Genomic DNA, 26,118 nt, shown 5'->3' with positions numbered 1-26,118 from the left:
CAAAACCCCTTCTACCTGTAAACAACTGACAGGTTTCAGAAGAGTGACATGTGAAGTCTACCTTTCAGAAAAGCTTACATACTCAAAATGCATTCATAACTACACCTATAGAAGAAAACATCTTACAAGCTTTGAAAAGAAAACCACACACACTCCTTCTCTTTTCAGAGTTTAGAGTGCTAGAATTTTGGGAGAGAAAACAAGAACCAAGTTCAACTGCACAGAAAGTGCCTAAACCATCTGCATGAGCAGGTAATTTACCCCAGTCCCCTGTTCTGTCCCAATAGATCAATAAGCCTAACAGATTGCATGCTTTAGTACAGCCCAAGCTGCACACAACACAAAAGCACCACACTGCTCCAAACAGACATAAAGGTTCATGGCTCTCACCCCACATAACCCACCCACAGAGTCAGTGAGGATTCAGGCACTTCAACACTGGCAAATCATGTTCTGTAACACAACTAGCGAAGTGCAACCTGACATTATTATCTCAACTCACATCTAGTGAAACAAACACCACAGAATAAGGGTTAGAAAAGATCTCCAAGGTCATGGAGTCCAACCATCAACCCATCACCACCATGCCCCCTAAGCCACATCTACCCTTTTCTTGAACACCTTCAGGAATGGTGACTCCATCATTTCCCCAGGCAGCCTGTGCCAGTGTCTGACCATTCTTTAAGAAATTTTTCATAGCATCCAACCTAATCTCCCCTGGTGCAACTTGAGTCCATTCCCTCTCATCTTATCACTGCTACCTGGCAGAAAAGGCTGATCCCCACTACACTACAACCTCATTTCAGGGAGTTGCAGAGAGAGAAATAAGACCTCCCCTGAGCCTCCTCTTCTCCAGATGAAACAAACCCAGTTCCCTCAGCCACTCCTTATAGGACTGCGCTCCAGATCCTTAACAGCTCTCTTGCCCTTCCATGGACAAACTGCAAGACCTCGATGTCTTTCTTGGGGAGAGGGACCCAAAACTGAATACAGTACTTGAAGTGCAGCCTCACCAGCATGAGGATCACCTCTGCTCCTGCTGGTTTCGCTGTTTCTGACATGTGCCAGGATGCTCTTGGCCTTCTTGTAAACCCCAACACACTGCTGGCTCATCTGTAGCCAGGTGTCAACTAACACCCCCAGATCCTTTTTCTCCACACAGCTTTCCAGCTGCTCTGTCCCCAGCCTATAGCGTTGCCCAGGGTTGCTGCGACAGAAGTGCAGGACCTGGCATTTGGTTGTGTTGGACTCCATCCAATCAGACTCAGCCCCAAAGATAACAAAGGTATACTGAGGAAACCCTGCTCCACCAATACGTACTTTCCTCACGATGGGCTGCTGTCCCTCGATGCAGCCATACCACGAAACCAGCTTCTGCCAGGCGCTGCTGGGCACCAGCACATAGTCCAGCTGAGCGATGAGGTGTTCCTTTAAGCTCTGACTTTCCCCATCTGGAAGGGACACGTGCTTAAGGTCCGGCTCTGTCACGCAGCTACCGTTGTCCGGGGAGCCCCACGCAGCCCCTCAGCCCCGACGGGCCGGGCCACACAGGGCCGCACTCACCGTTCAGCAGACACGCGTTGTCGATGGGCCCAGGAAAGAGGTTGGGATCGCCCACGCCGGACACGTCCCACCTGTCGTAACCCACGTAGCGCTTCCAGAGACCGAACCAGCGGCTGGACAGCAGGTACCTGCAACACACGGCCCGGCGCGGCCCTCAGCGCTGGCAGCCTGCTGGCAGCCCGGGGACGGGGCAGCGGGGAAGGGCCGGCCGGGCTCACCAGGACTCCCCCAGCCTCATGGACGCGGCCATCAGTGGCCTCAGCTCAGACCGCTGCACCGCAGGGCTCGGCGCCGCCGAGTCCTCCGCCGCCGGCTCCACGGTCGCCGAGCCCGGCGCCTCCGGGCCGAGCTCCGGCCGCGCCGCCCCCCCTCCGCCCTGGGCCGCCGCCATCTTGGTGCGCTCACCCCTCCGCTACCGGAAGTCGGCCGTGCGCACATGCGCTCTGTGTGCGGGCGCCATTTTGTGGCCCCGCCCGGGTGACCGGAAGTGGTGGGGGCGTGGTTCGGCGGCCTGTTGTGTGTGTGTGTGTTCCCGGTGGCCAGGCTTCATGGTTCCCTGCGCTGAGTGCGAGCCTGGGGGTGAGAGCCTTCAGACTGAAGGGGGAAGAAAAGAGAGGACAGAGCTGAGCAACGAGGGGAGCTCGTAAGAGTTGTGAAAGTGCCTCTGGAAACCGCCCTTCAGGGAGATTGTGGTGCTCGTGTTACACATGCAGAGGTTTCCCAGAGTTCTGTTACATATCACATGTTACACGACCTCCTGTTTCCTTGGTACAAACGTTCGGCAGAACTTCCTTCTCTCCTTGGTACAGAGACACAGCTCTGTTACCTAAACAAACTGCAGGGCAGGGCAACCCATCAATGAATGCCAGCAAGCTTTAAGAATGCTGCCACAGCTCGTGGTGTCGTGGGTGTTTTACAGTGAGTCAGCTGTACTGAGGCAAAGCACGCATGGCTGAGCTCTATTTCCTAATAGGAAACAAAATAGTCTCATTGTAGGGCTAAGGGAGCAAGGACTTTCAGGCACCACCCAGCTGTAGGCAGGTGTTTCCTCCTGCCTGCCCATGGCAGTGGCCAAAAAATGACTACAAGTCCTCTGGAAGTTTGTATGTGCAAAGTTTGTGTGTGCAATGCAACTCCTCGGAAAGGAAAAAGGAGTTATTAACAGCAGAAAGAGCTTTTAGCAGGCTGAGGAATAAAAGGCTTGTTTTATTCTCCACTTGATGGCATTTCTGTTGTTTAAATGCTTCTGAACGCTGCTATTCCATGATTGAGGGTTATGTCCTTGAGGCTGATGGGCAGAATACTGGGGAAGCCAGGAGATAAAGGCAGGATAGGACGTTTTTGTTTGCAGCTAGTCCACACTCCTGACTGTGTCCTATCTGAACTTGTTTAAAGGTTAAAGGAGTTGATGGCAGCTTAGAAGGTCACCCTGATCATGATGGGAAGGAGGGGCCAAACACTCTGGGAAGGGGGGAGAGCTGGGGCTGATAGGTAGAGGAACGGAAGGGCAAGGTGTGCACTGGCAAAGGAGTAGCTGTTAGCAGATACGTGTTACAGTAGGAAGGTGTAGGAGTAGGAAGGTATGGGAGTGTAGATAAGATACGGAAGGGGCAATGTCCTCAGGTCACGGAATCACTGAAATGCATTACCTGCAGTGAAATGTCTCTTTCCCACGTGGTTCCAACACCCAGTAGTGTTGGAGTGCAGGAGCCTGCACAAGAACTGTGCTCTTATGTGTGTGTCACCAAGGAATGTTTCCAGGATGGCCCTTCCACCGCCATCCACTCTCAGGGTGTGATTAAAGCAGACAGGGAATGAGGCCGAGAGGCTTTTACCTGCTCTGCACACTGACTGCTGGGACTGCAGCATGCTTACATTGAGATGGTTTGTTTTTCTGCCAATTTTCATCCTAGAGTAGCATCACTGCTATCATTCTGCTGGTGCGCATCTGTCCTGGAGCTGCCGCTTTGCTTTTCTGCCACTACAGCCCCGGCAGCCAGGAGATAAACAAATCCCTTGGCCATTAATACAGAACGAACACTGTACAGCTCCAGCAGGCAGCTCTCCCACCTGGGGAAGGATCCCTCTGTGGGGCTGCCCTGGTGCCCTGTTCCTTGCAGCTGTGGGGCTCTACAGAGGCTGCAGACAGTGGGAAGTGGCAAAGCATGGAGTGCCCTGCAGGGGCTCCTGCTCACACATCTGGAGTCCGGTGAGCCAAGATGAAGGAAATGCCACAGCTCACATCGAGTAAGATTTTTAAAGACAATGCAATGAGCTCCTGCTGCTCGTCAGCCACTGTGCTTTCAGTGTATTTCAACATACTGCAATAATTAGGGAAGTGGATTTAACTGCAAAGTGAATGCACCAAATCAAGCAACTTCTGCTCCAGAGGCGAAATGAACCACTGAAAACATCCTGGGTGTTTTTTTTTTTGTTTGTTTTGGTTTGGTTTGGGTTTTTTTTTTTTTTGTTTTTAACAAAGTTAAAAAGTTAAGGAAATTAAGAAATAGCCCAGTGAGAGTTGTGCAATCTGAGCTGAAATCCGGATTACTCAGGGGTAGCGGTAAGCAGGGTGGAGCTGCCTGCAGGCTTTGCCTTAACAACCGGACCAGGAGGGGCCTTGGATGTACTTGCATTCATGAAGCAAGTAAGAAATGAGAAGCTATGAACAGGAAAAAAAAAACCATAAATCCCAAAGTTAAGTGGTTTCAGTTATGAGAACAACACACAAGTGATGGAGCTTGAAAGCGTTGTGCCTTCCCAAGTTGCTGGTACATGCTTGAACTCGGCAGTGTAGCACCATGTTTACACTCAGTGCTTCGAGGCCTTGTAAGGGTTGATTGTGCAGAAACTGTGAGATATCTGGAGTGAAAACCAACCGCAGGAGGACCTGTGCAGTGAGATAGCAGATGAAGTTTGGCACATGCTCACGGCTTCCAGGGGAAAACAGCCCCAATTTTGGCATTCAGCAGCAAACCCTGCGTTTCTGCCCACGAACAATGTCAAGGTCTTGGCAGCTCCGCAGAACACCTGTCAGATCAGCGCTTGTTGGAATCAGAAACATGGCAGCAGAGGAATTGAAACAAGAAAATGCCATAGCCCAAACCCCAGCTCACCCACACTGTGTGTTGCCTACAATTCTTGTGCCCAAGAGGCAACAGCGATAATCAGAGGCGAGGCACAGCTTCTGCTGCAGAAGTAGTCAAACAGGCTGGGAACAAAAGAACTGGTTCTCCAGCTAGAGCCCCGTGTACCTGTGCTGGGGCTGCAAGGTGACCCGGGCTGAATGCAGGATCACAGAATCATGGAATCTTTATCCCTAGCTGCCCACTCAGCCACCCCCTCAGTGCCACATCCCCATGCTTCCTGAACACTTTCAGGGTCAGTGGCACCACCAGAGGCTGCCTCCAACACAGAACAGTGCCAGGGACCGCTGGGCAGATAGGACAGCAGCACCACACGCACTCGCTGCTCCAGCTCTGGGTCTCCTTGGGGCATCCACTGATGCAAGACGTAGAATGAGTGACCTCGGGCAAAGGCTGCTCCTCCGCAGCCCCTCGGTACAGCAGCCACAAGCCATGCAGTGGCTGCCAGCTGCCCGGGCACAGCTCAGCCTGCCCCAGCTGCACCCAGCCAGCCCGCACCCAGGCAGAGCGTGCACCCAGCCTTTGGCCATCCGCTGCCACCCTGTTTGTCCCGACTCACCCAGATTCACCACGCCGTAGCCTTAAAGCAGACTTTTTCTTTATTCAGAGAACCCCACACCATTGCCCACACTCACGTGCTGCTCCCCAGGCTGAGTTGCCCCAAACACTTCACACGCAGCTTTGAAAACATCGGGTGCACTTCGAGGGTTTGGAAGATGCACCGTCACGAGCAAAGCTTGCACGGACATTGGGGGTTCAGCCAGAGCAGCGGCCCTCGGTACAACGCAGGTGCAGGCTTTCCTTTATTGCAGACCCTCCTTGGGGACCTTCTGGAGCAGCAGCTCGATGTCGTCCTGCAGCTTGATGGTCTCGAAGTGCCGGCTGTAGCGGCGGAAGGGAACGCCGTCGGGGCCCACGAGGAACTTCTCGAAGTTCCAGGAGACGTCGTTGCGGCACACCGGCGACCAGATGATGTACTGCGGGTTGGTCATCAGCGCCGTGGGGTCGTCGTGCGGGAAGGGCAGCGCCTCTTTCAGGAAGGTGAACAGCGGGTGCGCGCCCTTCCCGTTCACCTCGCACTTCTCGAACATGGTGAAATTGGGTTTGAAGCCGTTGCCGGGCCGCACGTACTCCAGCGAGCGCAGGATCTCCTCGTTGGTGGCGTTCTCCTGCGGGGAGGATCGGCCCCGTGAGCTCCCGGCCGCGCTGCCGCCCCTCTCCCCGCTGCCCGCTGCCCGCTCCATACCTGGTGCCCGAACTGGTTGCAGGGGAAGCCCAGCACACGCAGCCCGCGGGGCCCGTAGCGCTGCTGCAGCTCGTTGAGCTGCAGGAAGTCGCGCGTGGTGGTGCCTCAGAGCGACGCCACGTTGACCACCAGCAGCACTTTGCCCTGCAGCGACCCCAGCGCCAGCGGCTCAGCCGCGCCCAGCGGCCGCGCCAAGATCCCCGCCAGCCGCGTTGCTGCCATGGCCGCTCCGCTCTGCTCCGCTCCGCTCCTTCCTACAGACGGACAGACGCACCAACACCCGCCCACCCCGCAGCGCTCTGTCCCGCCTCAGCTCAGGCGCGCACCGCCCGCCCCTTTCCGCGCCTCTCCGCGCTGTTTGGGGCAGAGCCGGGGCAGGGCTGGCGGTGCGGGCGGTGCTCGGGAGGGGCGGCAGCACGCACGAAGAAACGCAGCGCGGTTGGGTCGGAAAGGACCTCCAGCCCCGCCCGTGCCGTGGGCTGCCCGCCCTCCAGCTCCCGCCGCCCAGGGCCCCTCGGTGGCCTGGGGCGCCTCCGGGGGCGGCACCCGCGGCTGAGGGGCGGCTCTGCAGGCGGGGGATGGGATCAGACGTGGGCTAACGAAGGGATCGCTTGCGGGCGAAGCGCGGCGGCAGAGCGGCAGCTCGTGAGACGGAGGGGCGCGCAGCCCTTACTCAGAACCCCGTGGGTGATGAGCGGCTGCGTAACGGCGGCTGCAAACCGGTTTTGCTCAACTTTTTTAAAAAAAGGAAGAAGAAAAAAACCTCCACCCCAAAAAGGGAAGAGCACGGCAACGAGTAAGCTCAACAACAGCCATGAAATCCCCACGGGCAGCGCAGCGGCTGGGAACTTCCTGCTCTGCCGCTGTGTCACCCCGGGGCGGGGGCAAAGGACTGCCTTTGCGTGTCCGAAGCACAGCCTGCCCTCAAAAATTAGCTTCAAAAAGCTAATGGTATTTTGCAGGACTCGGCCTGGGTGCAGCTCGGTGCTCCCTTCCACAGGGCACTGGCCCAAACCCAGCTCTGCTGGCAGGGCTCTCAGCTCCGCAGCAGCTGCTGGAAACACCAACACGGGCACGGATGCATGCTGCAGCACAGCTCAGCCCGGAGAAGAGAAGGCTGCGGGGTGACCTCATTGCAGCCTTTTGGTACCTAAAGGGAGCCTGTAAACAGGAGGGGAATCAACTCTTGGAAAGAAGGGTTTTAAGTTGAAAGAAGATTGAAGTTGGATGTCAGGGGGAAGTTCTCTACTATGAGAGTGGTGAGGCGCTGAATTTGAGGCTGCCCAGAGAGGCTGTGGATGCCCCATCCCTGGAGGTGTTGAAGGCAGGGTTGGATGGGGCTCTGCGCTGCCTGGTCTGGTATTAAATAGAGGTTGGTGGCCCTGCCTGCGATGAGGGGGTTGGAGCTTCATGATTTTCGAGGTCCCTTCCAACCCGGCTCATTCTGTGATCCCATCGCCAGGCAGGGTGAAGGATTCCTCCTCCACGGGCAGCACTTACCAGGAAAAACACACAGAAGCATTTGCAGCTGTTCCACAGCCACACCGAGAATGATTCTTCTGGTTCAGGTTGTTGGACGCTGGGCCAAAAGCCCGGAGTGAGCAATACAGACACCAGGATACAGGGAGCTTAGAAAACTGCCTTTATTCTATTAGTTGTTGGAAAAATGAAAATACAGAAAGTTTAGTTGGCTGCAGAACAGCAAGAAGTTCACAGGTTAGGAGTCTGATCACTACATGGTAACCAAACTTACACAAAAAGTTTCCTTTTTTTTTTTTTTTTTTTTTAATTTTAGTTTTGAAACTGGGTCCAGCAATGAGCTTAAGGCAACTGAACAGTTCAGAAGCTTTGAGTGTGAGCAGGCTGTCTTTTCTCATCCCTACGGCACGTCATGGAAAAAACTCCTCCTGGCTGTGCAGACCACTTGGATCATTCAGGTGGGTCAGACTCTTACAAATGAAGGGGAAGAGGATCAGCTGCTTTCCATTGGACTTTATTTTCAAATACAGTTTCTTAAAAAACCCAGAACACCTTAACGCAGAGGTTACAAGTAACAGTATTAGGAAATCCAATTATACAAAAAATACTACATCTAAGCTGGGGTAAATAGATTTATTTTTGGTAACATACATTTAAACTGGCACTAATTACACAGTAACTAAAAGGTAACTAACATGAAACCACAGAACCCTCACTTTTCCTTAGCTGAATGGGACTTGGTCATTTCAGAGTGATCACATTTTCAAACAAACCTTTCACACCACCCAGCCATGAAAATCAGACCTTCCTAAATGTGATAGCACTGAAGCCACGCTTCGTTCCACATACAGCCATGAACTGTTGTACTCAATTAGAATAGGACGTTAGTTATTAAGTAGTTACAGACCAATCCTCTGTGTTGACAGCTTTTTCTCTTTCTAGAAAGAAGAAAGAAGATAGAGAATTGTCTTCAATTAGCGCCTGGCATATCCTGTGAGTGCAGAAAAGGTTGGTTAGAGGAATGTTGAGGTTAACCTTGGGTGCACAGATGAATTTGATGCAGATTGTTATAAAAATCATGGTTGGCTTCTAAATACTGGTAGCAAGATGACTCGATTTTTAATCTCTTAAGTAAATTATAGATAATGAAAAAGGCCAGTAATCATACACTAAGATTAATAAACAGCACTTCAAAATTACTCAAGTGCAGGGTGCTGCTTTGGCCATCTTCCTCTGGCCACACTTTATAAGAGAAGGCACCCGGACTTTTTCTTGCCACGCCGGGCTTGCAAAGCAGCTCTAGTGGCCATTTCAAAAACCTCCCTCACACCGTCTTTGGTCTTTGCCGAACACTCCATGTATCCAAATGCACCGATGCGGTTTGCCATATCTCTTCCTTCCTCAGGCTTGACAGGCTCCTGCAACAACAAGAGCAGAGTTAAAACCAAGCGACGTGCTCAGGAAGGAGCTGCAGCGTCTGCGCTGATGGCAGACGCCGCTGAAGCCATTTCCTTTTACAGCCCGACCATAAACTGCTCACTATGCAACACACAGCAAGCTGCTGATGCGCACTCGATGCTCTGGGACAGCTGAGATGCACTTTCATAGAACGGGCTGCAAAGGAGCTCAGTGCTCACCCAGTTCCAACCCCCTGCTGTGTGCAGGTCACCAACCAGCAGCCCAGGCTGCCCAGAGCCACATCCAGCCTGGCCTTGAATGCCTGCAGGGATGGGGCATCCACAGCCTCCTTGGCAACCTGTGCCAGTGCCTCACCACCTCTGGGTGAAAAACTTCCTCCTCATATCCAACCTAAACCTCCCCTGTCTCAGTTTAAAACCATTCCCCCTTGTCCTATCACTACCCACTTCATGTCTTGTTAAAGCTCTCTCAAAGGAACCTGCCTGCTTCATTTTGGCCAGCTCTCGTCTTGTGTGCTCGTCATTCCTCAGGTCCTTCTTGTTTCCTACCAAGATGATAGGCACGTTGGGACAGAAATGCTTCACCTCTGGGGTCCACTTCTCTGGGATGTTTTCTGTTAAAAAAAAAACCACAAGTGTGAGCACACCAAAACTCAGTTCTGGGGCTGGTTTTCTTTTAAGGCTTCTGCCTGCTGACTTGTAGTAACGAGCTAAAACACACTGATGCCCTTATTCTACTTTCCACACCAGGTGCAAATAGACCTGTTCTGCCGATACCAAAAAGACAAGCTGATGGACACCCAAAATTTTGGTTTCTCTACGTCTCAGTAACCATTTGACAAGGGTTAGCACAAGATTTCAAAGAGAAATCAGAATTCTGATGTGAAGAGTTTTGGAATGTTTGGCTTCGAGAGATGCACTGCCTTTATCTCCAGAAGCTAAAGACAGGCACGACCCTGCAGTGTAGCTTTTTTACAACACCCAACCCCAACACCAAACCACCACCTGAACTCCATGGACTACAGATGCACAGAAACAAACACCGTGCCACTCATTCGTAAGGCAAGGCAAGAAATCAGAACAACCACCAGGCATTATCCCACTGGCAGTGATTCACACCTCCTTTCTGTCTCCTTGTTTCTTCCTGAGGCAACTCAGGGAGGAAGGGTTTGCCCATAGGATGGATCAGAGGAGTACGGAGATCTAGTGAGACAGCTCCCAAATAAGCACCAGTGAACAAATGCCACTGGTGGCTGATCTTTGCAGAAAATCACTTGTTTAAGAAAATGTTACCACAAAATACGTGGTTGGGAGGCTATGCTGGATGCAGCAATTACCATTTTAACTGGGACAGGAATCAAAGTTGAAGAGACGTTCTGAGCCTTTGCAATAGGAGCCTCCCTATTTCCTTCTTCTCCCCCTCCTCAGAGCTGCCTTTTTAAGATCAAACACGTATCTGTGCATCAGTCTTAAATATCAAACACCAAACAATTCAGCCTTGGGCTCTGTGCAGGAGAGGTGCCATCTGATACACAAACATCTGTCTCATTTGGAGCTCGGAAATCTTAAATCAAGCAGCTGTGTTCTCTTCTCCACCACAAGCAGGTGCCACTCACAGGAAAGCAGAGCAGGCCATAAACCCTCAGCCTCTGCAATCCCTTCCAGCAGTGAGAAAGCCTCTCCTCCCCATCCTGAGCCTGCTCCAGGTCAGGTTTCTTCCCCACCACGCAGAGAAGGAGAACTCTGTGTGTCTAGAACTTAGTAACTGGGAGTGCTTCAAACCAAACTCTCTCCTGAATAAAAAGGGTGTGTTGGGAGGAGGAGGAATGACACAAAGCTAACTTTTCCCATTTACAAAGGAAGGGAGTTGGTCAGTTTTCCTGGATATAGTGCAATCTTGAGCACGTAAGAACCTGCCATTTTCAAGGAGAAATAATAACAATAAATCAAAGTGCCAATCTGTACTGCAAGGTTCCTTAAAGATCTGAATTTATGAAAACCATACATTGCAATAAAGGCAGATTTTGAAGCCGGGAATGCTCTCATTGCAGCACATGAGAATGCATTTTAAGGGATGATTTCCAAAGGAATACAGCAACACCCAGGAGCAGTTTTTCATGTGATGCCATCCTGCTTACCTAAACTATCAGGACTATCGATTGAAAAACACATAAGTATAACGTCGGTGTCTGGGTAAGAAAGCGGTCTAAGTCGATCGTAGTCTTCTTGTCCTGCTGTGTCCCACAGAGCCAGCTCCACCTGCAGCACAAAGACCAGGGCAGTCAGCCACCTGACAGGGAAGCTGTGATTCTGAAGCAAGAGACCCCAGCACAGTGCACCACGTATTGCAGTCAGTGCCTCGCGGGAGCGGAACAGACAGAGCTGCTTTGGCAACAGCACTGCCTGCGCCCAGACTGACTTCCTGCAGCTCGTGAGACCTCCCCTCACATCCACAGCAGTTCTCTGCAAGCACTTGAACGCTTCCAGCAGAAAAGCAAGATGGGGATTAAGGGGACCCAGCTGCACAGGGTGAGAAGCCATTCGATAGGCATTCCAGGAATACCAGCTGTCAGCAAAAGAGGACTCTCTGAGTATAAACTTTTTAGGATTAAGCATATTTTCAATTGGTTTACAGCTGGAACCCGTAGTGACAGCGAAATGTCAAGCTAATACTTATTTGTGCACAAATTCTTACAACTCCATCTGAGCAGAAATGCAAGCTTGCCATTTGCTTTGGCACACAGCTGGTTTGTGCACACAGCTTCTTGTGAGCAATTTTATTCAGTTCTGAGTAAGGTTCTTGGTATTTACACTTCTATTTTACTCTTCTCCTTTAGACTCCTTCAGAAAATAAGTCCACAGCAGCTCAGATAGAGACAGACAGAACCAGAACTCAAATGTGAGCTTCAACAGGCAATGCAAATGTCTGGTAACGCTGTAAAGATGCGATGCCTTATCTGCAGACACACAGAACACTGTGACATAAATACAGCAGAATGACTCCTCAGAGCAATCTCTGCATTCACAGCTGCTAATGTGAGCTTGGTGGCACTCACGCTTTTTACAGAGGTATCTGCTGCAGGTTCCCTCACATCAGCTCCTTTGCTCTGTCTGAACAAACACATCCCACAGCATCACCGTTCTGTTTTCATGTGGCACTGTGCATTTCTGGGAATGCTTTTCTAAGAGGACAGCAGGCGTGCATCTCTGAGACGGCGCAGCCTGAAGCACTGCTCCACTGCAGGCTTCTGTAACCAGGTTTTCAGAATACAAAGTGCTTGGATAAAACATCATCTGCTTATCAAACAGGCACGGACATTTCCACAGCAGAAAACGCACTGCTTGAGCTGCTCGTGCCACTTGTACCAAGTGCTGGTGGCACAGAGCTGCACACTGCTGGAATGGCACAGCTCTCTGGCCCATCCACTGAGAGATGCAGGGATTCAGGCAGGAGGGAGTGAGGCTGTGTGACTGGGTGATAACAAACCCCAGATGTATTTGAAACAATTTAAGATCTCGTACCTCAGATATGATAAAGCAGCTGAAGAAGTTGTAATTGTGGAGGGAAACGTGTCTTTGTACTAGCCTAAAAGGATTTCTTTTCTATTCTATCCACATCATATGAGAGCTGTTTTCAGACTCAGATAGCATGAAGTGTAATGACTACAACCACAATTAATCCATACCTCTGACAGCAGGAAATCAAACGCAACAGAACACCCATAAGTAGCTCTGATCTTGGCCCAAATCAGAACTGAAACTAAGCAGTTCCAATGCACATCACTGCACCTGAACTACAAGTGACAGGAAGGTATTCTGACCGTGCCTGAACCTACAGTGAAAGGACTGTGGCACAGGGGAGCTCAGCACCACAGCCTGCCACAGAAGACCAGGAAGGTCAACTGTGTGATAATAAACAGACACACGTCATGCTTGCCAAAATTCTGAAAGCAGTTGGCCTTTTGAGGTACAAGGCTCCAGAGTACGCTGCAAAGTGCCCCTCTGACACAGCTCATGCCACTTAGTGGGACACAAACACAGAATGCAACGTACTCGGCTTTCAGATTGCAGGCTTCTGAAGGCTGGTTCCTGGAGCAGGGGTTTGGGGGTTTGTATGGCAAACTGTGTGACCTCTGAGTCCCATTAATTCAAAACTGCTCTTCGAAGTACTGAAAATGAAGTGTATGAGCAAAGCATTCACAAAAGAAAAACTAAAATTGGAGCTTGGTGAGCACGCCCGGCTGCTAAGATCTGCATTCCTGCAGACCAGTAGGACAGATGCTGATGAACACTACAAAAATGAAATCCCTTTGAAGTCTGCCAGTCATCTGTTCCAAAGAGGATTCTGCACATTGCCAGGAGCGGGTAGGAAAAAATACTGCTCCAGGAACTTTGTCCTCACAGCTGCAGGGCCCCATCAAGGCAAGGCTGCCCCTCTGCAGCCCCAATGGGCAGCGGCCCCGTGTTCTCAGCACATCTTTGCTTCAGCACACAGCATTCACCTGCCAGAACTGCTTGTTTTTCACCATCTCAAATTGTGGGGGGTTAGAAATACATCGTAACAAGAAATATGCTGTAAACAGACACTGGATATGAGCAGGGCAGTATTTTTACTGCATGCAAACACGATGTATTTAAAAATAAATTGACAAAGTGGGTACTAAAAGCACCTGGACTGCCCACTTATTAAAGAAGCACGCTGATCTCTACGGTGTTCATTGTGATTACTGTAAGCGTGTATACATACCTGCTTTCCATCCACTTCAATATCTGCTACATAATTTTCAAAGACGGTGGGAACATAGACTTCAGGGAACTGGTCTTTGCTAAACACAATCAGCAGGCAGGTCTTCCCACAGGCACCATCACCCACTATAACCAGCTTTTTTCGAATGGCTGCCATAGCTGAAACACAAGAGGACAGCTTATTAATCCTTCCGTCGCAGCTTTTAATTGAGATGCTAATAATTAGCAATCGTTACCGATTATTTCCAATCAATAACAACTTCTAAATCGAGTCTTTCTGCTCTGTGCAGAGACACATCTGGAAAAAGATCTCCATCTTTTTAAGAAAATCATCGTGCTGCTGAGGCACCGGGCACGGAAGCGGCAGAAGGGAACGGAAATCAGCATGTTGTAGCACTGCCTCGCCTGACCTGGAGTTTGAGACACGGAACTCCACAGAAACCAAGTGAGCACATCCTGAGAAGTGTGTTTTAGACAATCCAGCGAGCAGCGCTCCAGTCTGAGGGCACTGCCACTCTCCCAGGCTGAGCTGCCCCAGCGACCCAGTGCCAGAAGGCTTGGTGAGTCACCGGGGCTGGGGAGTGCCCGTCTGCCACGTCACAGTGCTCACACAAGGACCTCCAGGTCTCAGCCTGCTCCTCCAGTTACAGGCAGCACGCTGCACAGGGCTGGGAAGCACACAGCTCACTCCTGGACGGCTCGGCCAGTAGCTCCTTGCGGGCTGCTGGGATCCCTGCTGCTTCCTCCTGGAAGTGTCCCCTCAGTAGCAGTCAAAAGAACAAAAGGAAATGGCAGAAACTGCTAGGAAAGCAACAGAAGGACAAAGCAGCATCGTGAATGGGAGGAAAGCTGGAAGAGGTTTAACAAAAGCTGGTCAGGGTGGGGCTGAACGAGATGACCATGTCGGAGTTGGCAAACATCTACAGAGTCAGGAGTGGCCAGCGTGGATAGACACTGACTGCTTGTCATCACTTCCCACAAATGACTATGAGGGAGTGACACAAAGGCAGCAGAATAGAGTCCAAGCCCACCAGAGGGCAACAGGGACCTGGGCGACTCCAGCAAGGGGATGATGTGGGCACAAGAAATGCATGCAGCCCTAAAGGAGACTGGCCAGGTTTGTGGAAGAAGCTTCCTGCACAGGTTCAAGAATGCAGGAACCACACCTGAATTAGAAAATCCCTCATCAGAAAGTACTCTGAGACTGAAAGTCCTTGGAACTATATATACACATACTTGTTCTCTTTTCTCCTCAGGCATTATTTGCTCCCATTGCAGGAACAAGACAGATATAAGGAGGGGCTGGGCTGCATGGGAACGGAACAGGACAGAACCACACTGACTTCCTTCTGCAGTGAGGGCACTTTGGAGGGCACCCTGAGACACCCCACAAAGCTCCCCAGCCATGCAGCCAACAGGCACTCTGCCATTATAGCCATTTTATGACCAACTGCACACTCCCAGAGGAAACTGGTACTGTGACGAGCCCAGTACAAAGCTCACAGGGATGACTGGTGCTGCTGGCGAGGGGAGAAAGGCTTGAGGAAGCAGAGAGAAGAATACAGCCAAAACATTTCCTCCTTTTCCACCTCTTCTCTCTCCCTTGGAAATTGAGCAAATGAAAAGATAAAACTAACCACCTAAAGGCAATCTTCAGCACTACTTCATGGCGAAGCAGCAGTGGTTGCTAGAGGTTCTGGGCTTCTGCTGGGGGTGCCAGTAGGGAAGGACCCCTCAGCCATCAGTCAGCAAGGGCTTGGGGACTCCTGGAGCACGGCTACATCAGACAACTGCTGTAATCCAAATCTCTCCCTAAAATGGGCTACATTCACCTTATGAATTAACACACATGCATGCATTTGTGTTATTTACCTTAGGGCTTTAGGGTTATTTTTACATTTGTGGAAGGTTTAAAATGATACATGCCTTAAACGGGTTCTCTTTCAGTGGCTTTAGATGGTTTTGAATATTTCTAGCAATGGTAATATTTGATTTTACAGAACTGGAGATCATCTGTCCTCTGCACCAAGTCACAATCAACTGCATAAGCCCTGTCCCCTGCCAGGTTTCTCCATCACCCTTCAGAACCACAATGCTGAGCCCTACAGACCCCTGGAGCAACCTGCCTCTGCACTCTGCTCCCCCTGAGCATACTTCCCCTGCAGGCTGCCCTCAGCCTTCCTTATGTAATGTAAGCCCATTACCTCTTATCCTACTTGACATGGGTGCAGGACAACAGCTTATTCCCTTTCTCCAGTGCGTACCCTTCCTCAGGCTTCTCTGCAGGCAAACCCATCCCAGCTCATCCAACACTTCTTTGGATATCACGCTTCCCATGCTTCCCTATGGCTCTGCTCTGCACACGCTCACCAGAACGTGGGGGACCAAAGAGCTCACCCAGTGCTTCACTGACAAGAACCAACACACAGACGTTCAGGGAAGGAGCACTGTGCCTTTGCAGCACAATTTGTGTTCACAGCGATGACGCTGCAAGTCCCAAAAAAACCCAACCGGTTTTGTTCTTTGCTGGACAGCACATATATGGCCATGGCAACAGCACCCTGCTCTCCATGGCAGCTAGAAGGGATCGTCAGAGCTGGCAAACACTGAGAACAACATCTGGGTGGCACAAATGAGAAGGAATCTGACTGCTTGCAGCAGGACCACATCTTAGCAATCTGTATCACAGGACAACGCTAACAGCACACGCGGCATTTGAGGCCTTCTGCATTTTGGCATGCTCTGCTTTCTTAACCAGGTATTCTGAGGCCTGGATATACACCCATTTGCTGCAGAAAGCAAGAAGAGCTTTGCTGTAAGATGGGCAGCACCTAGGCTACGCACACGCTGCATTTGCTGCAGTGCAGCCAGCACGCAGCTCCAGTCAGGTGAGAGAAGAGATTCAAAGGGAAGAAATTCCAAATTATGACACCCTCCCAGCCAGCGCCTTCCCCAGGTACCACAGGAGCTGCAGCTCCTCGCTCGGCACAGAGCTGACAGCACAAGGAGCTCCTGTTTGCTCAGCTGCCACACTAATACCCTTGTTACACGAAGCTATTTCCAAGCGCAGCACTCGCGCAGCATAAAGCCCTGCTTGTTACAAGAACCTACTGAACACTCCCAAAGAATGAAAAAATGGGGAAAGTAATTTTTCTTCTGTGTTTTAAATATATTCTGCCACCCACTCCCCCAAAGCATTATTACTTAATGCAACAGAACCTGCCCCTTTAGCTCAGCACATACATTATTTTCCCAGGGGAATGCTGGCAGTGCCCCCCCCTCCTGCTGACCCCAACGTCACACTCAGAAGGCAGCACCACGGGCACGCTCCTAAGGTGGATACGGCCTTGCCCCACAGCCCAGGTGTGCCTCTCCAGCTCTGCATCTCCACCCCAGAGAAAGTAAGAAAGGGGCATTAAAGCCCTTTCCCACCACACGGGTATCCTCGCTATGCTTCGTGTCGCTGACCTGTTGGCCACTACCAACTGTATGTTACTGCTATGCCACGCAGGCAGACCCAAGGTTTCACCCAAACGGATCGCTGCTTTGATAAAAAAAAATACACAAAACCACAGCAGCAGCCCAGCAGCCCCACTCAGGACATTTCTGCCGCTGGGAGCAGAAACACACTTTAGATTCTTTCCCACCTGGTCTTACTAAAGCCCTCCAACACAAGGCGTTGCGGAGTTTTGGCATCTTGCAGGCAGCCCTGCTGCTGCCTCCCGCACGCTGAGCACCAGGCAGACCGATGTCCAGCACTCTCTGTGTCCCCCTACACCCAGCCAGGTGGGGCAGAACCCTGCCAGGCCCTGTGTTCTGTTCTAAAATATTCCCTTCTGTGAGGACAGAGGGGGAGGAGCTTCTGCAGTGGTTCTGGAGAGGAGGGCTGGGAGGGATGAGCAGGCTGCTCCCACTGCTGTCTTCTGGCATACAAAATGAGAATGACCCAAGTCTCAGAGCAGTTTGGAATGGAAAGCAGAGCAAGTCTGCTCGTGGGGCAGCTGCATGCAGACTGTGAAGGGACTGGGGCTGAGTATGGAGCATTTGGGTGAGGGAATGGTACCGAGATCATCATCACAAGGAAGAGGAGGATGGCAAAAGCTCTGACTGCCCAGTCCCCCTTCTTCCAGTCCAGCCCAAGTCCCACAGATCTGCCAGCAAGACAAAGCATCCCAGCCTTCTTCTCCTTCCATCTCCCATGGAAAAACGTCACTGACTGCACATCTTGAAGGTTTCTTTCCCCCACATCTTCACATTAATGAAAGTACGTCTAAGCAAACGCTACAAACGCTGCAGATGAACTGCAGTTCATGCTGCCTTTGTCAGCTCCTCTCTGCATGCAGAGCTCACACAGGATGGGCCCCACGCTCAGCCAGCCATGCCTGTGAAGTAAAGGAAACTGTGACCCCAATTCACCTCTTACAGAAGCTGCAAAACAGGTTTGCAATCGGCCTTGGGACTCCAATGAAAGGAAGGGAGGAAAGAGACCGATTCAGCCACACGGAGGAGTTAGATTTAACCCTAAGAATAACATACACCAAAACACGTTGCCAGCACTTCATTATTGCCAAAGGCATCCAGGACAGGGCTCATCTACACTGCACTGAAAGCAATGACTGACCAGCTCTGCGCTCAGAGAGATCACACCTGTGTGACACCACGAACAGCACAGATCACAGCGGGCTAAGAGGACGCCTTGGCCACAGGACACCAGGATGCAAGCACTGAAAACATGAATGCTGCAAGGTGATGGTCAACACAGCTTGTTTCAATAATAAACAGCTGCTTGATTGTGTGCAAACTGGCCTGTGGATGTTCATTCTCACATCAGCCATTCCACGTGTTGCTATTGAGGCTTTTGGGAAATAACCATATTCTTTAGGGAGCATGGAGAACACGAGGCAGCTTTGTTTGACAGCACTGCAAAATAGTTCTATTTCTAACTACCGTGCGCCACAGGAGCAGGTGGTAAGAAAAGATGGGGTTTTTTTTGGAGGCTTATATATGAAATGTAGCACTCAAACAGTCCCAGAGCTGGCAAAGCACTGGGCACGCTACTGCTGCGACACGTCGTATGCAATCCTTAATGGAAATTTTCTATTACCTGACTGAAGTACAATCGAAAAATGCCACAGAAGGTTGGCACAGCTGCCAGCAGGACTAAGTGCTGGACCCTTGACATCCAAGCACAACGTTTGGCTTTCAGCTCACGGGTTGTTCTGACTGCTAGCCATGCTCAAGCCTGGCAAGTTTTACTAGTTTGGGAAATGCTTTGCAAACAGAGCCACCCATTTCCAGAGCCACGCAGCTGTGCTAAACCCCAGGTAACAAAGCTCAGCAGGCCCAGGTCACTGATAACTGATAACCCACTCAATGCCCTGCAGCACAACCCCAGAACTGCGAGCAGGGGCAGCTCAGTGCATCAGAACCCAAATGCATCAGCTCTGAGGCAGCTTTTGTGAACCCTTAATGACTGATGTATTTTACACAGAGCAAGAAAGAGCCAGCCAGAAGTGCCAAACCGGAGCTTTACAGGCACGAGCGTCCCATGTGTGTCAGTTACATGCTGCTGGTGCTGCCCACGTTGCTGCAGTGCAGAGAGTGCAAAGCTTCCCAGGACACCAGGTTGGCACTCAGCACCAGATCAGTGCTGGGGGTTTTGTGTGACACCTCAGCACCGGATTCCTCGTATCAGATGGCAGCCTTTGCCCTTGCTTTCCTCTTCAGGAGGAATCCCGTGTGACAACATGCAGTGCATCTGACCCCTAGAGAAAACTGCTTCTGATCGTGATATGCTTTCTGGATTTCTAGCCACTGGCTCTCCACTCACCGGGGCTTTACAGGAACAAAGCCACGGCAGCAACCCCAGCCTGCCTCCCGCCCTGCACTGTGGGCAGCTGCAAGGCAGAGCTGGCAGAAGGGCAGGGAGGAGGAAGAGGAAGGAACAGCATCCTGCAGGACTCCCTGAGCAGCTGCACACCCCCACCCTCCCCCAGCCAGGCCAGACGCCTCTGAAGCCGCGCACAGCTCTGGGCTCACAGCCTGCAGGAGGAGGGAGCTCCCACAGCTTAATGACACACTGTGAGTAAAGCCACTTCCTTCCAACTCAGAACCATCCCTATTCATCTCTCTCACCGCCACCCAACTCCCAGGCAGGCACAGAGGAGCAGGCCACCTCCCTCACCCTTTCTGCTTTTAGCACGAAGGAGCACCCACAGCTGTGGCTCTTGCTCTGGCAGCACTTGCACTTTGTGCAAGGGGTAAGGTTTTATTTGCATCTTCCTCCTTTGCAGGCCTGTCAATCCCTCCTCTGCTGCTTGGTGCAGCAGGAACCCCAGCCCAGGAGCTGAGTGCCCCACAGGCACAGGCTCTACAGCCCCTCCACATTGAATACAAGACAAACTGATTTTATAGCAGTTCAGTTCTTACTGAAAGCAATGCGCAATCACATCGAAGGCCAAGAGAACACCTGCACTTAAGAACAGAACTGAAACAATTAGCACTAATTGTTTCTCAGTCCTCGATGAGTGACAGTGCCTTAATTCTTTTCTGAACGCTTTGTTACTTGTTCCATTATTGTACCTGGGATTGATGCCTTACTCTGATGGGATTATAATCATTAAGGCTGTCCTACTTCTCCTGATTATTAGCACTCTTCCAGGCTCCTTAAATCACTGCAGTAGTTCAAGAGCTTTCCAGAAAAACACATCCACACAGAACCCCCCCACTCGCAGGCCAGACAGAGCTTCAAGCTGAGCCACACACAGAGCAGAGGTGTAAGCCAGCAGCTCCAAAGCACACAGTGATGTTCCATCCTTCCTACTGACAGAGGTAATGAAGACACCTGTGAGATCCAACACCTCCTGGCCTAGGCTCCTCCTCGAGCTCCCTTTTCCCCCAGCGAGGCGCTTTCTGTGCCTTCCAGCCTGTTTTTCTACTTTCTGCTTTCAGTTTCTACTTTTCTCCTGTCCCATCTGCACGGCTTTCCTGCATTACGCTGTAAATGCAAAACAGAACAGATGCTTTCATTTCCCTTCCAGGCCAGGTTACTCAGTTAAATCACTTTCAACACTTGCTTACAGAAAAACATCACAAAGTGAGGTTCCCAAAGCTTTTGTTTTTTTTTATTAAGCCAACTCAAGCGCTAACAGTTAGAAGCTAAAGCTGCAATACGCTCGAGCAGAACCCTCCATCCAAACACTGGCACCATGTGCCCTGCTGTCCAAATGCCAAACCCAGCGAGATCCTTCTGGGCTCCCACAAGCTCCCTTTGCTCCTGCCAGGCTCCCCACTGTGCCACCCTCCTTCATTTCCAACAGCTATGGGATGGATGCTGCTCCAGCACTCAGGCAAGAAGCTAACTGCAGCATTTCTCTGGTCCACGGCAGGACACTCTCGCACCCTGCCCCGAGGCAGGGCTATGAGGCAGGAAGCATTTAACCTGAGGGCGCACAGCCCACCGCCCCTCTGCACGCCTGCTGCTTTGCCCCTGCTGACCCTCTCTTTGTTATCAGCACACACGAGAGCACTTCTCTTATGCAATTCCAAGTCCCAAGATTACTCTGCACAAAATGAGATTAGGGCTTAATATTGAGGTAATTATAGTAGATCTGTGGATTTCCAATCATGCGTGCGACCTGTGGGACGCTCAGCATTTAGGCCAGCTTTCTGCTCAGTATCCCCCCCCCAGGTGCCCACCAGCTCCACGGGCACTTAAGATTACCAAGGGCAGGAGCAGGAAATGCTCAGCTACAAGCTTATTTTCCCAGTTTCCAGCTTGGGCGCTCCTTGCTTCGCAATCTTTGTGCTCAGCAGCACACCTGACAGTGCTTTCTTCCATCATTTCACTTGCAAGGTCCTGAAGCTCAAAAAAAAAAACCAACAACAAAAAAACAAAACAAAAAAAAAAAACCCCCAAAAAACCAACCAGGCTGAGCCAGGGGGTTCAGCCTCCAGGCACCCCCTGCCTTATTATCTCCAGTCGCCTTCATCAGCCTCTCATCTGCTTCCCTTGGCATTCTGCACCCCCAAGCCCCTCTTCATGCACAGCATTCAGGATAACAGTGGGCTGTGATCTGAGAGCCACGATGCCATCCTGTTTTCTTACTGCCTCCTCTTCCCATTGCTCCTCAATAAATCACTACCAAACATTAAACTCGATTTCCACTGAACGATGACAAACTCTTCCTCATAAGTGGCAATAATTAACTCTCACCCCACCAAATTATGATTATTGCTCCCTCCTGATTTGCACTTACCTGGAGCGAAATGCATTTGATGCTTTTCCTCCTTTCATTTAGTATCCAAAGGCCTGGCCTGCAGTTCCTCCTCCTCACTTTTTGTCTTTCCTTCCCAGACTACTCAACATCCACCCCACCTTCAGACCTCACCAGATCCTCTGGTTGCACTGAGCAGATCCCCACACCTCCCCTCTGGGTGCTTGCAGGGCATTCAAACACTCGGGTACACTCACACATTTCCTTTGCAAAAGCCACACCGACTTCACCCACTGTAAGTGACCAATCTCTTTCCATTAAATTAATAAAAAGGCATTGAACTCTGTGACCTCCTACTGAACTATTTTTAAGAACTGATGCCATGCAAGCCATCTTCAGTTTCTCTGCCTTCGTGGCATTAAGCAAGAAGTCACACAGCACAGCCACCAATGCAGCTGCTGGATTCCCAAGTTCCTTTGGAAACCCTTGGGCACGTACCATCCAGCCCTGGCACTCTGTAACGATTTTTATCTCTCTTCTCTAAAAGAATCTCTTTGCTGACAGTGCTTCAAGCAGGGAGAGAACTTCCAGCGAGCGCTGTTCTGGCAGAGGAGCCTCTTTGGACTCCACTGTAAGCAAAAAGGACGCTTGTAAATCCATTCATTTTCTTCTGATGGCTTTAGCATCAAATATTTCTATCACCTACCCACCCTCCTGGCTCCAGCAAGCTTCTTGCTTCCGATGGGCTTGGAAAACAAGGTATTCTTTTGCTATCAGCATAATGCTGCTGAAGGCTTTTCTGGCCAGTCCTCGTGCTTTTCAGTGGACTTGAAGGTGAGAGCTCACATCCTAATTCACTTCTCTGGTCAACTTCATGACTTGAACTGCATCCCTAACAATTACCTTATCCCAAACTGCATGCTCATTCTCCTCTGTCAACGTTCCACAGTATAATTCAAAATCTTCCCAGCAACACGTTCGATTTACAGTGCAGAAGCTGAGCTCTGCTGTGGTGTACATGGAAGCCAGGCTTTCCCAATAGCTTTTGGGCTGAGCCAAGGCACTTTGTCAGCACCAAGATCCTCCTGTCAGAGCTCTCTCATCTCACACAGCTTTGACAGGGCAGATAGGTGAAAAACAAAGAGCCTTCAGGTGTAAAACACCCATCAGATGGAAGAATGCAAGTGTTCAAACCGCTGCCACACAAATCCCTGCCACAAGCAAAGGCCATAAAATTCTCTGCCTTCCTAAAAGCAGTGAAGGTGAGGAGGAGGAATCACTTTCTACAAAGCATAGGAGGACCCACTCCACACTGACAGCTCCAGCTGAGACAGAGGGCTGCAAAGCACTGCTGCCTTACTGAGCAAGGAGACCACAGGCAGTTTCTGATCAACAGCAGCAAAAAATAAACAACAAAATCTAAGCACTAGAGCTAGAGGAAAGAGAAACCTGCATTTATCGTGGGAGCACAGCCCAGCTGTATACAGTGACACCGTCTGCTCCTCCCTGCAGACCATACCTACGGCTGGTCAGAGAAAAGCAAATCCTGCTCCAATGTTTTTTACATGATTCAAACACCTTAAGGAGAAGTTGCTCTAAGAATATCTTGGTTATTTCACCACCTCTTAGTATCCTTCTTAAGTAAAAACACAGAGACAGGAAAAGGACGGAAGAGAGAGAGGACAGGCAGATGTGAGCTGCTCTACCACTTCCCCTGCACTTTCAGAATCCGCCCCACGCAGCTCAGAACGGGCAGAGAACAGATCTCAGTAAGATCAGAAGGACCCGGACACCTGGCACTGGTGCCGAGCAGTAAGCCAGGGTAACAGCACCCATGGCCTGAAAGCAGCCCTTCACCAGCATTTCTTGGTGAGTAACACATGAGCTGTTCCAGGCTTCAGTAGCAAAGGTTAGGCAGTGTTTGGTTGGGGAATGCAGCACCGCAGCCAGCACAGAACAGGAGGATGCGACGGTGGTAATGCAGCAATCGGGGCAGAAGAGCACATAGAAACAGGGTAAAGCAGAGCCAGAGGGACACAGAAATAAGAAAATGGTGAAAAAAAACAAGTCACTGTAAAAAAAACTGAGGAAAGGCATTTCTAAACCCTTCCAAACCATCAAACTGTTTCCATTTGGAATTCACTTATCTGAAGGGCCATCTCCAGCCCTACATCCTGGTGGCAGCTGAGACCACAGAGGATGTTTTTACCGTCAGTTCCTGGCTCAGGGAACTCCCCGCCTCCGGCAGTTGCTGTGGCACAGGGCCAGGGCAGGGAGCTCCGGGGGACAGCCCTGCACTCAGCTCCTCAGCCCTAAGCATTTCATACCAGTAGTGTTAAACGAGACAAATTGCCCATTAAAAAATAATTCATGTCAAGCGTTTATGCTTTTAAGCATTCTAGAGAGCTAATTAAAATGAAATCAGGCTAATGGCAGGTTTTTTTGGTTTTTTTTTTTCTTCCCCCCTCTCCCCCCCTTAAAGATAAGGCTTTGGTCCAAACCAGAGCTGGGAGCATTCAGCACATCTGGAACAGAAGCACAGAGCTGCGTGGCTGCAGGCCCAGGTGGGAATGAGCAGAGTGAGAGGAGGGCTCAGAGACAGACTGGGAGAGCCTTCCACAAAGCGCTTCCATGGACGAGATTCTCAGGGAGCAGTAGAGTTCATATTCCCCCACTAAACGAAATTCAGGACTAAAGGCCTTGGCATTGCAGCCCATAATAACTGGAGTCATAGATAATGGTTAGAAGGAACCAAGCTAATTTTTGGTGTTTTGACGGTAAGAAGATGACGACAGAACCGTGGCTTAAAACTACAAGACGGGAGATCTAGGCGAGACGTTAGGGGTAAACTCTTTGCTCAGAGGGCGGCGAGGCGGTGCCGCCCAGAGCTGCGGGTGCCATCCCTGGAGGTGCCCCGGGCCAAGGAGGGGCCGCGGGCAGCCCGAGCCGGTGGGCGGCCAGCCCACGGCAGGGGTGCGGCTGCACGATCATCGCCGGTCCCCCCGCGCCCGTCCCACATCGGAGCCCATCGCCCGGCCGCGGGCCCGGCCCGGCCGCCCCCGGCTCCTCCCGCGCTCGCCGCCCGCGCGCCCCGCCCGGCCCCGCCCCCCCGCGCTCTCGCGGCGCCGCGCGGTGACGTCACCACGGCGGGCTGCCAGTCACGGTGCCGCCCCGCCGCCCGCTCGCGCCCCGTGGCGGAGCCGCCCGACCCCGCGCCTCTCCCGGCCTGGCTCCTCACAACCGGTGGGCCCAGCAGGCCGCCGCGGGGCGCCCCGTCGCACGGCTACCCCCGCACGACGCCCCGCCGGGCCGCCCCGCCCTCCTCTCCCCTCCCCCGCCGCCCGGAAAGGCCCCGTTACCGACCCCGGAAACTTCGGGGCGCTCTGCCGAGCGACCGAGCCGCGCTCCGCCGCCTCCGCTTTGTGCGGGCGGAGAGGCCTGCCGCGGCGGCGAGGAGCCAGGCCCGGCTCAAAGAAGCTCGGCCGCCCCCGCCCGCCGGCGGTCGCGCGGGCTCCCGTCGGTCTGGCGGGCCCCACCCGAGAGTCGCCGCCGCCGAGGCGGGGGGAGCCGGGCGGCCGCCCCTAAGCGGCCGAGAACCCCGTCCCGGTACCTGCGGCCTCCGCTGGCTCCGACTCCCGCCGCTTCCTGCTCCACAGGCCCGAGCTCGAGCGGCGGCGAACGGAAACGGGCGGGGCGGGGGCGTGCGCGCTCACCGGGCCCGGCGCGACGCGGCGCGGCGCTGCGCTCCTCAGCCGGCCCCGCCCCGCCCGGCGCGCGCGCCCGAGCGCGTCCCCGCCTCGCGATAACCAATGGCAGCGCCCGGCCGCGGGGGCTGCCGGGAACGGCCGCTATAAAAGTCCGGGTGCTATTTACGCCGCGCGGGGTGGGTGTGCGCGCATGCGCGCTGAAGGGGCTGCGCCTTCCGTAATGGCAGGGGACGGCGCTCGGCGGAACTCGCCCGGCCGACACCGAGCGGCGTGCGCTGCCTGTGCTACTCGGTGTTTCTGGAACCGCCTTTGCCTTCTTTCTCTACCAGCTCTGCCCTTCCCGTGGGCAGTGGCCTGCTGTCTGCTACAGCCCTCCCCAGGAGCACAGTATGTGGTCGGTGCTTCCTGCCAGGCTTTCAGCCGTCTGTGCGGCAGTGCCTGGAGCACCTCTGGCCTTTGCACTGCCGACCTCTTTTGACACTCCCATTTATTTTTACCAATATATATTTACCAATAATATATTTATGAGCATATATAGTAGCAACAGCAAAAAAGTTTATTAACTCATATACAGGGACAGCTGAAACATTTTGAAGT

The 26,118-nt window shown here is 52.0% G+C and overlaps 3 protein-coding genes across 4 annotated transcripts in view; all 3 read right to left on the bottom strand.

The window, feature by feature from the left end:
• The window catches only part of USP4 (ubiquitin specific peptidase 4), a 31,484-nt gene extending 29,530 nt beyond the window's left edge, over positions 1-1,954 (bottom strand). Inside the window, exons 1-3 of one of the 2 annotated variants that reach the window (XR_008205793.1) lie at positions 1,782-1,932; positions 1,564-1,691; positions 1,321-1,451 (exon numbers count right to left, since the gene is read on the bottom strand). Coding sequence is in view for 1 of the 2 variants with exons in the window: in XM_052679304.1 (XP_052535264.1) it covers positions 1,321-1,451; positions 1,564-1,691; positions 1,782-1,954 (432 nt within the window). In the remaining variant the exon portion in view is untranslated. Of the gene's footprint in view, positions 1-1,320; positions 1,452-1,563; positions 1,692-1,781 lie in introns of both variants that reach the window. The other variant, XM_052679304.1, reaches the window with a different exon arrangement.
• A 3,336-nt stretch (positions 1,955-5,290) lies between these two features.
• On the bottom strand, positions 5,291-6,332 carry GPX1 (glutathione peroxidase 1). Its single transcript, XM_052679341.1, has 2 exons — positions 5,956-6,332; positions 5,291-5,878 (listed from the first exon to the last, which is right to left on the bottom strand). Exons 1-2 carry the CDS (start codon positions 6,175-6,177, stop codon positions 5,513-5,515), a joined length of 588 nt encoding a protein of 195 aa, XP_052535301.1. The 5' UTR covers positions 6,178-6,332; the 3' UTR covers positions 5,291-5,512.
• Positions 6,333-7,574: 1,242 nt separating this feature from the next.
• Positions 7,575-25,566, bottom strand: RHOA (ras homolog family member A). The gene is made up of 5 exons (XM_052679342.1): positions 25,425-25,566; positions 13,600-13,757; positions 10,991-11,111; positions 9,336-9,466; positions 7,575-8,852 (listed from the first exon to the last, which is right to left on the bottom strand). The coding sequence occupies exons 2-5, from the start codon at positions 13,753-13,755 to the stop codon at positions 8,679-8,681; spliced, it is 582 nt and encodes a 193-aa protein (XP_052535302.1). The 5' UTR covers positions 13,756-13,757; positions 25,425-25,566; the 3' UTR covers positions 7,575-8,678.
• Positions 25,567-26,118: the final 552 nt, after the last annotated feature.

Source organism: Tympanuchus pallidicinctus, unplaced genomic scaffold (assembly GCF_026119805.1).
Source record: "Tympanuchus pallidicinctus isolate F22 unplaced genomic scaffold, pur_lepc_1.0 scaffold17, whole genome shotgun sequence".
NCBI classification, from domain to species: Eukaryota; Metazoa; Chordata; class Aves; order Galliformes; family Phasianidae; genus Tympanuchus; species Tympanuchus pallidicinctus.
Note: the sequence above shows the minus strand (reverse complement) of the source record. Positions and strands in the feature narration are given on the sequence as shown.